General features: G+C 43.1%; 1 protein-coding gene across 22 annotated transcripts in view; it reads right to left on the reverse strand.

The window, feature by feature from the left end:
- Positions 1 to 373: 373 nt before the first annotated feature.
- ZBTB20 (zinc finger and BTB domain containing 20) overlaps positions 374 to 15,036 on the reverse strand; it is a 474,683-nt gene continuing 460,020 nt past the window's right edge. For all 22 annotated transcript variants that reach the window (XM_063148336.1, XM_063148332.1, XM_063148339.1 and 19 more), the window contains 2 exons: positions 7,042 to 8,649; positions 374 to 1,878 (listed from right to left, as the gene is read on the reverse strand). In XM_063148336.1, the coding sequence (XP_063004406.1) occupies positions 1,460 to 1,878; positions 7,042 to 8,629 (2,007 nt within the window). In that variant the 5' untranslated portion in view covers positions 8,630 to 8,649 and the 3' untranslated portion in view covers positions 374 to 1,459. The remainder of the gene's footprint in view (positions 1,879 to 7,041; positions 8,650 to 15,036) is intronic.

Below are 15,036 nucleotides of genomic sequence, written 5' to 3' on the forward strand. Positions count from 1 at the left end.
AACATCCTTCCTCTTTTTTAAAATAAAAATCAAGATCATCTCCCCTCCCCCCCTCTATCTGGAAGCAGGTTAGCTAACCTTAACAGTCTCAATTTAAAATAAAATATATATTTTTATATATATTCATATATATAATAAAAGAGAAGATATTAGTGGCAGTGTATGCAAAACAAAAAAGAAAACAAAGAAAAATTACTTTTAACAATCTCACTTTTTTTGTTTTTTTACACAAATACTGTTGTAAATATATTAAAAAAATCAGCATTCTATCTGGTAAACGTCACTTTTGCCCCTCTATAAAATTTTGAATTAAAAAAGTCCCAACAACTCTTTTTTTTTTTTAATTATTATTCCCCTCCCCTCCCACCCTCTATTCCTCTTTCTTCCACAAGAATAAATCCTGATGCAACTTTTTTTTTTTTGCAAAGATTGTGGGAACTAACCCTTCTCTTGTACCTAGATCCATAGGTTGCAACCTCTGATATCTTTGATTTTCCTCTGTGTTTCTCTTTGCCTTCTGTGAAAGTCCCTCTTGATTGTGCTGAGGCCCTGTGCTCAGCGAAGACACTGAATAAATTACAAAAAAGCCACCGTTGCTCGTTGTCTGAATCTTCTTGGTTTCTGCTATAAGGTGGTGGTGGTACGAGAAAAGCAGCGGGGAGGGTGCGCTGGACAGCGAGGGATGGAGCAGAATCCTGGTGAGGAACCTCTGATTCTTTTTCCTCACCCTGCAGGGACTCCACACTATCCAAGCCACACTGCCTCACATTCCCCTCAGCCCTTTCTGTGTGTTTGTGGATGCGTGTGTGTGTGCAAAAGCAGACACGTGGTGGAAACCAGCAGGGCCTTGTTTCCTCTGGTTGCTGCTCAACCAGAAGCAAAATATTCCACAGTTCTAACTGGATACTGTGAAGTCCAAAAGCGGTCAGCAATGTGAATCATGTCCATTGAAACACTGCAAGCGGTGTACTTGTAACGACAGTAGGCCTTGTAGATTTGTAATATATTTTGTTTTGTTTCTTTATTTGTAGTGCTCTTCACAAGTGAGAAAAAAAGATTTTTTTAAATTATTTTTGTCTGTTTTTTAAAATTTTTTTGTGGTTTTTTTTTTTTTTTTTTTTGTTGTTTGCTTTTTGTAGTAAAGAAGGGTTGTATTTAGAGGCCAGTAGCTAGAGATCCAACCAGTGGAGCTCATGAAGCACTACCTGGCCTTAAGGCCACCATCCAAGGGAGACTGGGAAAATTATTATTCACCCAGCCTCCGGAAATGTAATGTACCAGCAGGCAAAAAACAGTTCTTCATGTAGTACAAAAAACAACAAAACGAAATGAACCCAAAAAAAGGAGGAAAATAAAGGTAAAAATGAAACAAAAATAATTTCTTAATTTCTAGTGCCATAGCTTTTTTTGTTGTTTCTATTTTTGTTGTTCATAACAAAGAGAGAGAGAGAGATTCTACTTATCCGTCTGACACATGCATCCTCATGTGGTCGTTGAAATGCTCGATTTGGTCAAACTTAGCTGGACAGACAGAGCAGACGTACGTGGTCCCCTCCGTGCAGGCCACCACACCGGTGGGGACAGCCCTCGCGCCGGTGCCGGTGGCTCCAGGCGTGCCGTTGGTGGCACTGTGCAGAGCCACATGCCTCTCCAGCAGGGTCTTGTGGGAGAACTTCTTCTTGCAGATGTAGCACTCGTAGGACTTCTCCCCGCGGTGGAGACGCATGTGCACATTAAGGGAGCTCTTCTGGGTGAAGCGCTTGTTGCAGATACTGCACTGGTAGGCCCTCACGCCAGTGTGTGTCACCATGTGTTTGATTAGGTAATCCTTTAAAGAGAAGGAGCGCCAACAGATGCTGCATTGGTGTGGTTTCTCACCTGCCCAGTACCAATGAGAGAGAGACAGAGAGACAGACAAAAAAAAAAAAAATCATAAAATTAAACCAGCTCAGTAGAACTCTTTGCAATAAACTAATGGTAAGCCTCATGGGGGTCTTTGGAGAGGTGCTCTGGCTAACAAAGAGTAAGTCTGTTAATCAGTGTGTTTTGACACACAGCATTTTTTGCAACCACACGTTTCAAAATGCTTTACAAAGGGGGAATCAGGAATTCCCTATCCACATACAGCAAAAAGGAGCTCAGGTGATTTCTTCAAGTTCACACAGTAGGCAGACACTGACAAAGACATGACTAGAGTTAAAAGGTCCTGGCATCTGCACCCAGGTTCAATGGCACAGCCTCTCCTGTCTGTGCTCCTGTCTTGCCCCTCATGCTCATTTTTAGACAGAAAGGTCTCAGTCATGTTATTTCACCTTCCAGTGCTTCTGTTTCCTTACCAGCATGCAATAAAAAAGGGACAAATCAGTGATTACCAGACAGCTGACCTGGGCCAGACTCATTTCAGTCAAATTGCTTTCAATTTCTCAGGAGAGCAGAGACAGAGATTGTCAGAGGAATCCAACACTTTATAAGAGGTTTACATTTGTTGCTCCCTTTTCTGGTCAAATGTCACAGCTGAAGCATGTACAAGGAGTACTGGAAAAGGGAACCTCAGGATACAGAATTGCCTAGGCCAGTCAGCACCATGCAAAGGGTAACCTAACAGACAAACTTCCAGTGTAAGACACAGGAAACTTGAATGATTTGACTGCCAGTTAAATCAAACACTTTATGAGGTAAACTAGGGAGACAGTATGTATGTATAACATGTATGTAATCTTCCACATTGCCTTGTGTTCCCGGGACTGTTGTAAAATTTATTACAGAAACTCGTATAATTAAACTCTGATCATATTCAGACAAGCCAATGACTACAAGGATAAACTGGGAATAATACTTAGCTGAGCACATACACTGTTTTTTTCAGACTACACTTAAATCCTCCTCATGCCCAGAGTTCTGAAAGATAAGGCATGGTCTCATGTTTCATGGTATCAAGCAATGTTTTCGTGATATCAAGCAATGTTTTCATGATATGCTGCTGCACTGATAATGTAGCCAACAACTAACACCCTGAATGCCCCATCAAAAGCTACTTTTAATTTGCTTTCTGAATCACTTGCGGTATATTTCATGTGTGGAATCCATCATCCCCAAAGCTGTCAGGGATAGAAATGGTACTACAGCTCTCTAAGAATCAAAATGATCCTCCCTTTCACTGATCGAGAAAATGATTTTCCTGTGGTTATTCTGCCATTTCTCATATTTTTTTTCTCTACTAGACATCCTGCTTCTTTCTTTTTACAGTCTGTTTTGAACTGTTTTAAATCCTGAAGAGTCAATCTTTAGGGACCAAGACATGCCTGTGGTAATATATAATTCACTCATTGTATAGTGAGATTACCATATGCTACTTAAACTCAATTTTAAGAGGAGATAATTAAAATGGATTAGATGTGAAAGACCTACTTTTTTATCTCCCTCAAGTCTCTGTTTCTTTTTATTTCATGGTTTGCATGTATGACGGTGACATCCATGAATGAAATCCACTTGCTGTTCTTCCTTGCACTCGTGAGGAGTTTGTCCCTACTTGGTGAAAGATATTTGCTCAAAACACTAAGTCCTTGCTTTCCTGATGGCTTTGCCACACACAGTACTGTGTTGTGAGTAGACAGGTCAACATGCATGACACGTGATGTGGAAAATGATAGCGTGTCAGTTAGAATAACGTCTGATTAACTTACAAGAGGCTGATTGTATTTACAGAGCTCATTTTTGCCTTGGGCAATATATGTCCCAAAGTTTGTACTAAGTTGGTCTCCTCCACTCTAGACCCTGTTAAGATTATGCTACAAAAACATGTTAATTTTGGCCTGCTTATGTTTCTAAGATACATTGGGTTGTGGCTTTTTAATCTCAGCTTCAAAGTCTTCCTGGGATTTCTCCTCTCCAAAGAATTGCAAAACTTCAGTTTTTCTTTTTTGTATGCAAATTTTTGTGCTTCCTAAGTGAACACTGTAGATTCTTTATTCCCGTGATTCTTCATTTTCAAGTCAGAGAAAACTTTGCTCAGTGAATTAAAATGTGCATGTTCTTCCTTTTGCTTCTTTATTTTGTATTTGGCTGGTATTAAACTGCAATATGGGATGATTAGAAGAATAGGATCAGAGCATATCCTGAGTTGGAATGAGGAAGAAGCAACATCAGCACCTGGCCATGGTTCCCTTTTCTAGCCCCTGTGCTCCTGGTGATGTAGGCTCTGCGGCTCTCTGAACCGCAACAGTAATGGATACTTAGTGCTGACACTGAGGTCATGGAATCATAGAATCCTGAGTTGGAAGGGACTCCCAAGGATCATCAAATTCCACCTCCTGGTCCTGCACAGCACCACCTCAAGAATCACACCATGAGCCCGAGACCATTGTCCAAGAGCTTCTCAAACTCCGCCAGGTTTGGTGCTGTGGCCACTTCCTTGGGGAACCTGTTCTGGTGCCCACCAACCCCAACCAAAGAGTGAAGAACCTTTTCCTAATATCTAATGTAAACCTACCCTGAGACAGGTTCATGCCATTCCCTTCTGTCCTATCACTGGACAAGAGAGGAGGTCAGTTCCTGCCCCTGCACTTCCCCTCATGAGGACGCTGTAGGTCACAATGAGGTTTCCCCTCAATCTCCTCCAGGCTGAAGCCAAGTGACCTCAGCCACTCCTCAAATGACTTGCCCCCATCCCATCACCATCCTATCACCAAATTAGAAAGGTGTGGAGGCAGCAATGTTAGTGCTCTGCTGTGATCCCCTTGGCATGTGATCCTCTTTTGCAGCCTTTAATCCAGTACTAATCACAGTGTGATAGGTGGGAAAGGCAATGGCGCCTTATAAAGGGCAGACACTGCATACACTCTAGCACTGCATTTCCACAATATTGTGGGATATATTAAAGTGAGTCTACATGGAACATGGAAAAATAGCAATCTCTAATATGCTTGCAGCCATGCGAAAGAAGAAAAGGATGTCGGTTTCTGTTGCATGGGAAGTTAATCAGACTAGTTTTTGGAAGCATAAAAACATATAGAGATATAAAGGCCTTTAAGTTACTGAATTCAGGTTTATGATTAGGCTCTTCCATGACTTCTCTCGTGAGTCCTCCAAACAGAAAGATTAATTCAAACATTTGCATCTCCCAAACCTCTCATTTTTTCTGTGGATCTTTTCCAGGGCCACTTTGCCCGGCTTCTTTCAACAGGCCTAAGTAAAAGTCACCCTGACAGTGGGAACAGGTGTCTCCCCTCTATTTTTGTAATGATCCTGTCCAGCACTAGACAAGGTAGCAGACAGACTTTCTCTGGAGCAGCACACATAATTATTTTCATGAGGGTTTTTTGAAGCCTTGCTCTCTGTAGGTTAAGGTGAAATTATTCTCCCAGTAGCCAGTTAGCTCCTAAATGAATTTTGAAATGATTTATCTATCCAAATCTTTCCTTGCCACTACAGTTCATTTTTTAGGGCATTCTCAGACCCATACAAATAAAATATTAATTCATGATTCAAGATGCCTATCTATTTCCTCAGTTGGTATTACTTGTAGTAGCTAAGAATGTTTTAGATCAGAAAAATACTTCCAGTATTATTCTTTATCTGACTCCAAAACCAAAGTGCAGTGGTAGGGGAAATACAGTACCTAATCTCTGTGAAGTTATTTGTAAAACAGTCTTTTTAGCTTTTAGAACAAGAATGCAAGCAGATATATTTGACTGTGTTATGAAGGGGAAATTTTTCTGAATACCAACACTACCTATGTTGCATTTTAGTTCCTCATCCACAACAGAGAGATGGAGAACATAAACAGACACAAAGGTAATACTGGGATTCAGGACTCTTGATCCTTGCAATTATACATTTTGTACCAGTTCTGAGAAGTTGATCTTTTTGTATATGTACATGTCTGCTGTAGATGTCTAGAGGAGTTTTTCATTTAAGTGATAAATACAGGTAAATTGAAGTTAAAAGTTTACATATACACATGGAATTGAAATCTATTGCATCCAACAGAGGAATTTGGGCAATGTTTCCAGGTTCTCCTCCATGTATCACAAACCCATCATTTATTTTAAGATCTGATGTTAACAAAGGCACTGTTTGGTGAAAGAAATATTTACTCTTTCTCTAAACTAGAATGTTTCTCCAACAGCAGGAAAAGCCAAGGGCTAAAGCAAGCAAAGCACTCCTGAACCCATGACAACTCCATGTAAAATACATATCCTTGCTTTGAAGTCTCATAACTTGGCAAAGCTAGAAAAGGCAGTTTTGGCTCAGTGGCAAATATGGTTACCTATGTTATCTCAACAGACCATAAACCGTGTACTAAAGCAGCTGTAGTTTTAAACAGAAAGATGTTGATATTGTGTTCCATTGTGCTCCACATATATTCTTTAAACATTTTCTCACTGAATCCTATGTTTCTGTATGCACAGCTAGTGATGCCTCTGATTTACCAAGAGACAAGGGATTACAGCAATTAGCCTCAGTGAAGTACAGAAAGACTTTCTGACAAAACCCCACATTTAATTTCTTATAGTAGTATGTGAGATCTAGAAAATCTGTGGCAGTGTGTGTAATGTCTGGGCCTGGACCTACTGGTGCAGCTCCACCAGTAGTGAATTTGCCCTAACCTCACCATTACTTTAGCTTAATCTGTAAACCCCATATCTGTAAAACCTACAGAGGGATGCCCTTTCTTAGTAGATAGTTTTTCTTATGACCAATTAGTTTCCTCTCTTACACTTAATGTTGCCTGGTCAGCTTGCAGGGTACAATGAATGCTCACCATTTCCTTGGATGGATGCAAGATGCCTTTTACTCCAAGAGAAATGAACTTGTTTCTGCACCCTGCACAGTTAGGCCCCTATTTGGGATCTATATTTTTCTGCAGGGACTCAACTTCAGTGCAGTAAGGCTAGGAAGTGTTCAGTGACACCAGCTCCCTGGATAAGCCTTCCTTCCTGTTTATCCTGGGGCCTGGCAGGCTGGTAAACAAAATCTAAGTACATGGTTGTGAAGGGCTTTCTGTGTCTCCACATGCAAGCCAAAGGGAAGCACTCTTACCTGTGTGTACAAACATGTGCTTGACGTAGTTCTGTTTGGCGGTGAAAGTCTTGTTACAGAGAGTGCACTCGTAAGGCTTTTTTTCGCCTTGCCCACCCGCTGTGCTGTGGCCCGCAGATGGGGCCAAGGGCTGCGGGGCTGGCAGCTGGGCAGTAAAGGTTGACAGGCCGGGCTGGGACACTGTCACAAACTGTGTCTGTTGGCCAGCTAAAGGCTGGGGCAGGCTGAAGAGAAAAGGCTTAGGGCCACTGCCAGCAGACTGCGTGGTGAAAAGGGCAGGCAGGTAGGTGTTGCCAGCTGTGCCAATGACCTGAGTGTTGCTGGTCAGAGTCAGTGGCATCCTCAGATTGCTGGTGAGGGTTTCTGTCTGGCGTAAGTAGATCTGTGTGGTTGGCAATGGTTGGGCAACAGATGTGTTGACAGAAGGCTGCAAAGCCCCCTTTTCGGTGCTGTTATTGACTGTGAGCACTTTGCTGTCCATTTCAACGTCATTGCTTCTCTCTGGTGAGGAAGAGTTGGCATCTACATGTTGCTGCTGCTGCTGCGGCTGAGTGCCATCAGCAGGGACATCATTTTGATCTGCTTGAGTAGGTTCTTGCTGCCCATCCCGGCCCAGACCAGCTATAAACTGCTGCTCCATGGAATCAGGCTCAGTGCCAATGGAGGAACTGACACCCGAGTCAAAACTCTCCCCTTTGGGCTCGCTCTCAGTGCCTTCTGCTTGGTCAGTGTCCTCAGTGCATTCCTCAGACTCATTGCGCTCAAGGATCTGCACCCTCTGTTGGCCGTAGTAGTCATAGTCATCCTCCATCTCCTGTTTAATATGGATGTTGCCCATCAGGGTTTGGATTCGGACAGGGCGGGGTTGCTTCCGGCAGTGTGTGGTCTCTGGAGTGGTGGAGAGGTACCGCTCCATCTGCTGCGACCGTTCATGGATCCGGGTAATCCAGCTGGGGTCTTCTATGTGATGGTCCCTGGGGAGTCCCAGGGCTGTCTCATGGTGGCTGACCACAGCTCCACTGTAAAATGAGCGCTCCCCACTGCCATTTTGCATGGAACAGGCATAGAGGGCTGAATAGATCCTGTCCACACTGTGCTGTGAATGGCTCTGCAGGTAGCCAGACTCTGTGTCAGTGCTCTGCCCCGAGGTGCCTGATTCAGGTGTCCCCCTGGGTGTCTCTTGGCCAGAATCCTGAATCACTGGGTAGACATCGCCCACATTTTGTGAGACAATCCTTGTGCACTCATCAATCACAGTCTTGATCTGCAGGATGCTGGCGGCTGTGAGGATTTGGAGGGCCTCTGACTGGGAGACCCGCAGCACCCCGCTGTACATGAAGTCAATGAGCTTTTGCACAGACTGGACCGACACCACTGAGGGGATCTCGATGTCGCTGTAGCCCAGCAGCAGCTTGTCCTGGAAGAAGGGGCTGCCAGCCGCCAGCACGCAGCGGTGGGCGCGCAGCATGCTCCCGTGGATGCGGACCGTCACGTCACAGAAGTGGCCACGGTTGCGCTGCTCGTTGAGGGTCTCGAGCACAGAATTGCTGAAGTTGTGAAGGTTGATGCTATGAATGCGCTCTGTCATCCCCTTGCAACTGATGTTACCTGGAGCAAAGCAGGTGACAAAAGCAAACAAAAAAAAGAACAGAATGAGTCTTGTCCTCTGCAGGGCCAGAGTGAGAGCGCTGGCAAAGGTAACTTCCCACTGTGTAAACAAAACCGATCGCACTGGAAAAACCACACACAGAGGCATCGGCAAGAACGCATCATTTTGTAAGGCTACAAATAAACTTCCCTACTCATTTCCAGAAGCTCAAGTCCTGAATCTTTGGACAAAACCAAATGAAGACAGGTGTAGCTGGACCTGAATTCCAACCATACTCCTGAGTCTTGGACTTCCTATCAGTTTATCTGGCTTTAAAAAGCGTAGAGCCAGCCAATTGTAAACACTGAGCACACGGATTAAAGCTGGATTTTAGGCTGTGGATTGGATTTACGCCAGAAGAGATCAGAATCTGTAATGACCCTAAGTTGTTAATGCAAAGATTCAATGCAATGATTTCAATCTAGATTGGTATTTTAAGGAATTTAGATCATGTGTTTCACAGTATAGTTACTTGTATCAAAAAAACTGGCAGCCACTTTGTAAAATCCAAGTCTGGTTCAAGATTTAAGCTGTAAATGTTCCTAAAATCCCACGCAGAGTTTTGTCTGGGGTTGTGGTTTAGAACATTTGCTACCCAATAGTGACAAACAGTTCTCTGAAAGAACCCAAGGCAAGAAGTTAACATGAGCTGTCCCCTTCATTTTTAGCATATCCCAAGTTCTGACTTGCACCAGACCGCCATCATATAAAACAAATGTTCTCCTGCTGTTATTTACTTGACAGAAACTAGAAAATTACAGACATTTACTCCAAGGAAGATTTTGTCTTAGTTTGACTGAATAATCTAAATAGAGAACAGTTTAGAAAAGCATCTAACCAATTTGGATACAGAGCTAACATAATCAAAATTTACAAGTGACTAAAAAGAAATTTCCTAATTTCCCAATCCATCTTCATCTTGCTTGCTTTGGTTTCAATGCTTTCTCATTTCCTTTCCTGTTCTTTACCAAATTTTTATCTATTTGGATTTTGACAGGCAGAAACTATGGTTTCACATTTTAATGATAAAGTATCAATTGTCCCTTGAATGGTAAACAAATAAAACACTATTAATAATTCTATTAAGCATTTCTAGTACATGTGGCACCTTGGTTTCTAGAAAATTAGGGAAAGTAATGCTAAATCACCACTGGTATTACAGGCATTTTGTCATGCATATTCCCACCAAAGATCTAACCACTATTGCCACAATAACTTGGTAATGTGTGAGCATCCAAAAATAGAAGTTGGTAAGTGTGAGTACATTAAACTAGCTTATTGTCACTGTCTAACAAATGTAAGAGCAAATAAATAGCACTGGAAGCAGTTGATAGGCATACACAGGCCTTTTAGCCCAGCAATGTCTCTCTGCCCCACCTGAAGGAATGCTTTACATCTCATCCACAGGCAGTTGAACACTTCTCACTGCAATTTGCAGGCAAATATGGCATGTTCCCCGCTCTGCCTTTTTTTCCCCATTTATTCACTACCAACATCTCAACATCTCAAGCACCAAGAGAAACCACCAGGGACACAAGCGGTTATTTTAATTCTCTGAAGTAGCTGATGATTAAAGGGAAGCACAAAGGTCAGGAACTGGAAATCACAAAGGGGCCAAGCTGTCTGAAGAAGTCCCATGTTAACAGATGTAAACCAACATGTACCAGAAGGTTACTAATTTCCACATGTGATTAGCATGCTGAGGGGATGCTCACATAGAAGAAACAAGGAGGAAATCACTAACACCACGATGGAGGTTGTGAAATACATCTGTCTTGTTCATGAGCTTAGCCAGGAAACCTGAACTTCTTTCTCTAATGGGACTGACCATAGGACTAGAAAAATGTCGTAGGAACAGGGAGACCTTCCTTCAAGGGCATTGTAACTATTATCACACAAAATAATGTAGAGAAGAGATGTATTTCCTCCTCCTTCCTGATACAGTAATTCTCCAGAGGCCTCCAGGGCAGTTCCAGATGCTTCCCTGTCAAACATGTCAGACCATACAAGAATCCAAAATCCAGCATGTATTTAGACACAAAGTCAGAATCCTTGGCAAAAACTTCATAGATGTGGGGCAACAGAAGGGTGGAAAATTATTGATAAATAGGTGACACCTCTTTTCAAGACTTACTACAGGCCATAGCAAGTGACTGTACAGCTACCCACTATCTTTGAGTAATACCAGTGACTACCTGGTTTGCTCCTGGGACTCACTTTCACAGAAAGACATCTCTGTGTTCAGGTCTGTCAAAGGAGGTATTTGATAATAAGAAGAAATATGCAGCAGTCTAACCCAATAACCCAAAAATCCTATTGTCGGTTTCTCGGCTATTTAGGTGGCCTGGAAAGGCCCAGGGTGGCCTTGGACAGCCCGGCGCTTCAAAGGACGAGGAGAGACTTCTGATCTTGTTTCGGTCTCAGTGTTTATTAATTGTTTATCTAAAAGATTTTCTTTCAGCCCGACAGAGGTCTGCACAGCAAGTCAGCCATGGGCACACTCTGCAAGCCCCTGGGGCGGTCACTTATCTTTATACCCGAAGTTACGTATACAATATTTATAATTTTTCCCCAATACCTTCTACCCTTATTAACCGGTGCACTTCTAGTAATGACCAATCCCAAAGTGCCACCATCACCACAGAAGATGGAGGCCAAGAAGAAGAAGAAGGACAGGACACGCCCCAATTCCTCCATCTTACTTCTTTAGACCCCCCTGTACAGAAATCCTAAACCCTGTGTTTTACACTCGAATTAACTTATCCCTTCACCATTCACCCAGTAAAATCCTCCCAGTCCTCATACAGGTGTCATTTCCTGTGTAGGATCAAAATCCTGCCACCAGACACTTCTGGGAACATTCCAGGACTCCCAAGCCCCCCAAGGGTGTTCTCGGCCACTCTGCACCTCCATCCTGAGGTGCTGAGATCCCACATCCTATCTTGAATACGCACAATGTGGACTGTTCTACACACACCAGAGATGCTACAGACAGGTCACTTGATTTGAGAAAAGAAATCTACTTTGTTACTATGCTCCTTGGCAGATAAAATTAATTTTGTGAGCAGAACTCTGAAAAATGCATCCTTAGTGTTACAGATGGTAATGAGATGACTGGCTGCCGCAATTAAGGGATAACTATTGTGTGAATATTAAGAAAAGCTTTAGTGGTGTACAGTTATGTTATTATAGTTTAGATGTCCTCTGTTCTCCGCACGGTTCCCTTTCCCCCGCCCCGTGTTGTGACCATCAGAGGGCCAGGGCTGTTTAGGACAGAAGCTGTGCCATGTGCCCCTTGCATGGGCAGCTGGGAATGGAAAAGCTTGGCGCTTAGGGGGCAGCATGGCAACACCTCACCTCCAATCAGGTCACAAGAAAGCAGTCTCCACCGATAAATGGCAAAGAAGAACTGACTGACAGACTTTGGGAGGGGCCAGGGCTGGCTGATGCAACCCCCGGGGGTATAAAACACTGAGCATCCATCTTGAAGATGCACTGGCCATGTGGTATCTACAATAGCAGTTCCCAGTGCTGCAGCTTTTTCCTTCTGTAGTCCTTTGTTGTATTTTTGTTAAGGTTTAATAAATCTTTTTAAATTTTCAAAGTGAGCAGTTGTTTCTCACGCTTAGGACAACTCCTTTCCAGAAAGGTGTGACATGCATCATGAGACTGAATGACTTCCTGGGAATGTGAATTCTGCCATTTACCCACAAATCATGTACAGAAAGGAGGAAGGGCAAGGTTCATCTATAAGTTTCAACAGCCCTTCTCAGGTCCTGGCTGTGGGAACCAAGAGTAGTATAGCCACAGAGTATTTGGTCCTGTCATAGTTTAACATGGGACGAATTTAGGGAAATCCTTAGCAAACTTAATGAAAGCAGGCAGTTGAAATTGATCCTGGCTACAAAAAAAAAAGATTTACATGCATTTCCAAGAGTGATGTGAATAGCTCTCCTACAGGAACTGAACTAGAATGCTCCTTGTGGTGTAGGAGCTGGTCTGAAAGCCAACTGAGCCACTTCATAAATGGCATTATTTTTTACTGATATTAGAGTTTGCCCTAAAAAGATCCTCTCATTGTTGGAACATCTACCACTTCTTCAACTGAGAAGCAACTGAAATGTACTCCTTGAGTAGAAAGAAGAAGAGTGGTTGGAAGAGATACACAATAAATAGTAAAAAAAGCTAATACAGATTTTGAGGATGATTTTTCTAGGCCACCTTCCTTGACATTCAACACTGTAAACTATATTTATCCCAAGTCCAGGCAAAGGAATAATTTGCATAAGTGTCAGAACCACTACTACACAAGCCACATCAGTATAAAGAGCAGTTTTAACAAATTCCAGGGACTGGTCTGTAGCAAAACCTTCTGTTTACGGCAGATCCTTTCCCTCTTTGCATGAAGCTGGGTCCAGATCCAAGTTTTGTGGTCAACCCCTACTTCATGTTGTTCTAAGCTGAAAGTCCAAAGGTGATGTTGCCCACAAAACACGAACTTGCCAATGCAGGTTTGATTCTAAGTAAATGCCACATTCTGACAAAGACTCCTAGAGCCTTGGACAAGCCAGAAAGTGTGTCAGCTCCTCACAAGGCCCAGCTGCACACACACACACTCACCTACTCGTCACTGCACAGAATGCCCAGCTCAGGAAAAAGACTCCTGTCTAGGGCTCTCCTCAGGCCTGCCACTCTTTTAAACTCAAGACAGTGGGAAACTTTCTGTGAAATTCAAGTGGTCTTTGTTAAGTACTCGCTCTTTTTTTTGTCCAGTAAACATGATGTAGAGATCCCAATGGACTTATTCTGAGAAACTCCTGTAAAATGGTTTTGTCCCCTTTCTGTGAAGCAAGTTCTGATTGGAGGAGTATTCACAAACCATATAGGAAAGAATGGGTGTGAAAATGCAAAGGCTATTCTTACCCAGATGGGCAATGAATAGGCATTTGCCAGTTAAAAAAAAAAAAAAAAAAAGGCAGAAGAAAAAGAAAGGAAAAAAAGCCCAGACAACTGCACAGATTATGCACATTTGAAATCCTCCTGGGATACAATTTGAAGCTGGCATGGTATAAAGGTGAAACATATTACTGTGCAACTTTGAAAAAAGCTTCATTTGCCCGTATGCAAATGTACCGATTAAACTGTCAGGCTATTCACAGAAACATGCGTGGAATTCATCCTCAACTAGTAAGAAGGAGCACAACGTGGATGGGAAAGGAAAAAAACTTTTGTTGTGTAATACATGACTGGATGCTTAGATTAGTGTTTCCCTGAATCTCATCCACCCCTCCCGCTGACTTTTATGCTATGGGCATTCAAAATAAAGTAGGTTTTACCATGACAATAACAATGACAAGCTCTCCAAGTACAGTACCAAAGGCAGAAGGAAACAGCAGGCAGTGGACTCCTGGAAGATGCCATAGAAAACTGGAAGTGCAGCAGTGAGGTACATCAAGCACGGCTTGAGGCAGTTCGCTATTTGCCAGAGTTACCATATACAGACCTACATGAAGCTAGAAAGTAATGCCTCAAAATGGTGATTTTTTGTTTGTTTGTCAAAACCATAAAAAATTACCCCAGAAAACACACGATGTAGTAGAACCAAAAAGATGAACAGAATATTGAACACTACAGGCCATACACAAATGGCTACGTTGTGCATTTGAAAACGTGTTTTGCAAGGTTTTTTTTCTGTACAGCCACTAGATGTCCCTTTCTGCAAAGCCAATTGCTGAAAGTCTTAATGCCCATAACTGAAGGATATAGAGAATTTGATTTTCTCTAGTGTCTTTTAAAACCATGGCATCTCAAAGCCCATTGCACAGTAATGACTACCATTTCTGGAAACACAGTAGCGATGAACCCATCACAGTTACAGCAACTCAGCAGTAGCTCAGCACCTCAGCACAGCATTCACCTGAAGCAAAACTGCCTAGGATGCTGGAATCCAAGCTTTTTTGGAAACTTACCATGTGCTCATTCACAGGAATGACTAGCAGAGTGGAACCCAAAGGCTGTATTGCTGCGGTGTGATGTCATGGTTTGCCTCAGACACCCCGGGTTTCTCCCTGAAGATTTCTTCCCCAGGTGTCTCAGCCACCTCTCCCTCCCCCTTCCCTTGCCTCCTGCTGAGCACTGCCTGTCAATCCTGGCATTCCAGAAGGGTGTCGAGCGATTGGCAGAATTCAAAAGATGCCCTCCACCCCTAGACGACATTGGGCCATCCAGGTGTCATTTGTCACTTGAGACTCCCCCCTGCTGTACCTGGTTGGTGGTCCCCCTCCCGTGTTCCTTCCCTCCCCCCGGGTAAAAGGGCGAGCAACCACGCAGTTTGGGGAGTTCTGTCG

This window comes from Melospiza melodia, chromosome 2 (genome assembly GCF_035770615.1).
Source record: "Melospiza melodia melodia isolate bMelMel2 chromosome 2, bMelMel2.pri, whole genome shotgun sequence".
NCBI lineage: Eukaryota > Metazoa > Chordata > Aves > Passeriformes > Passerellidae > Melospiza > Melospiza melodia.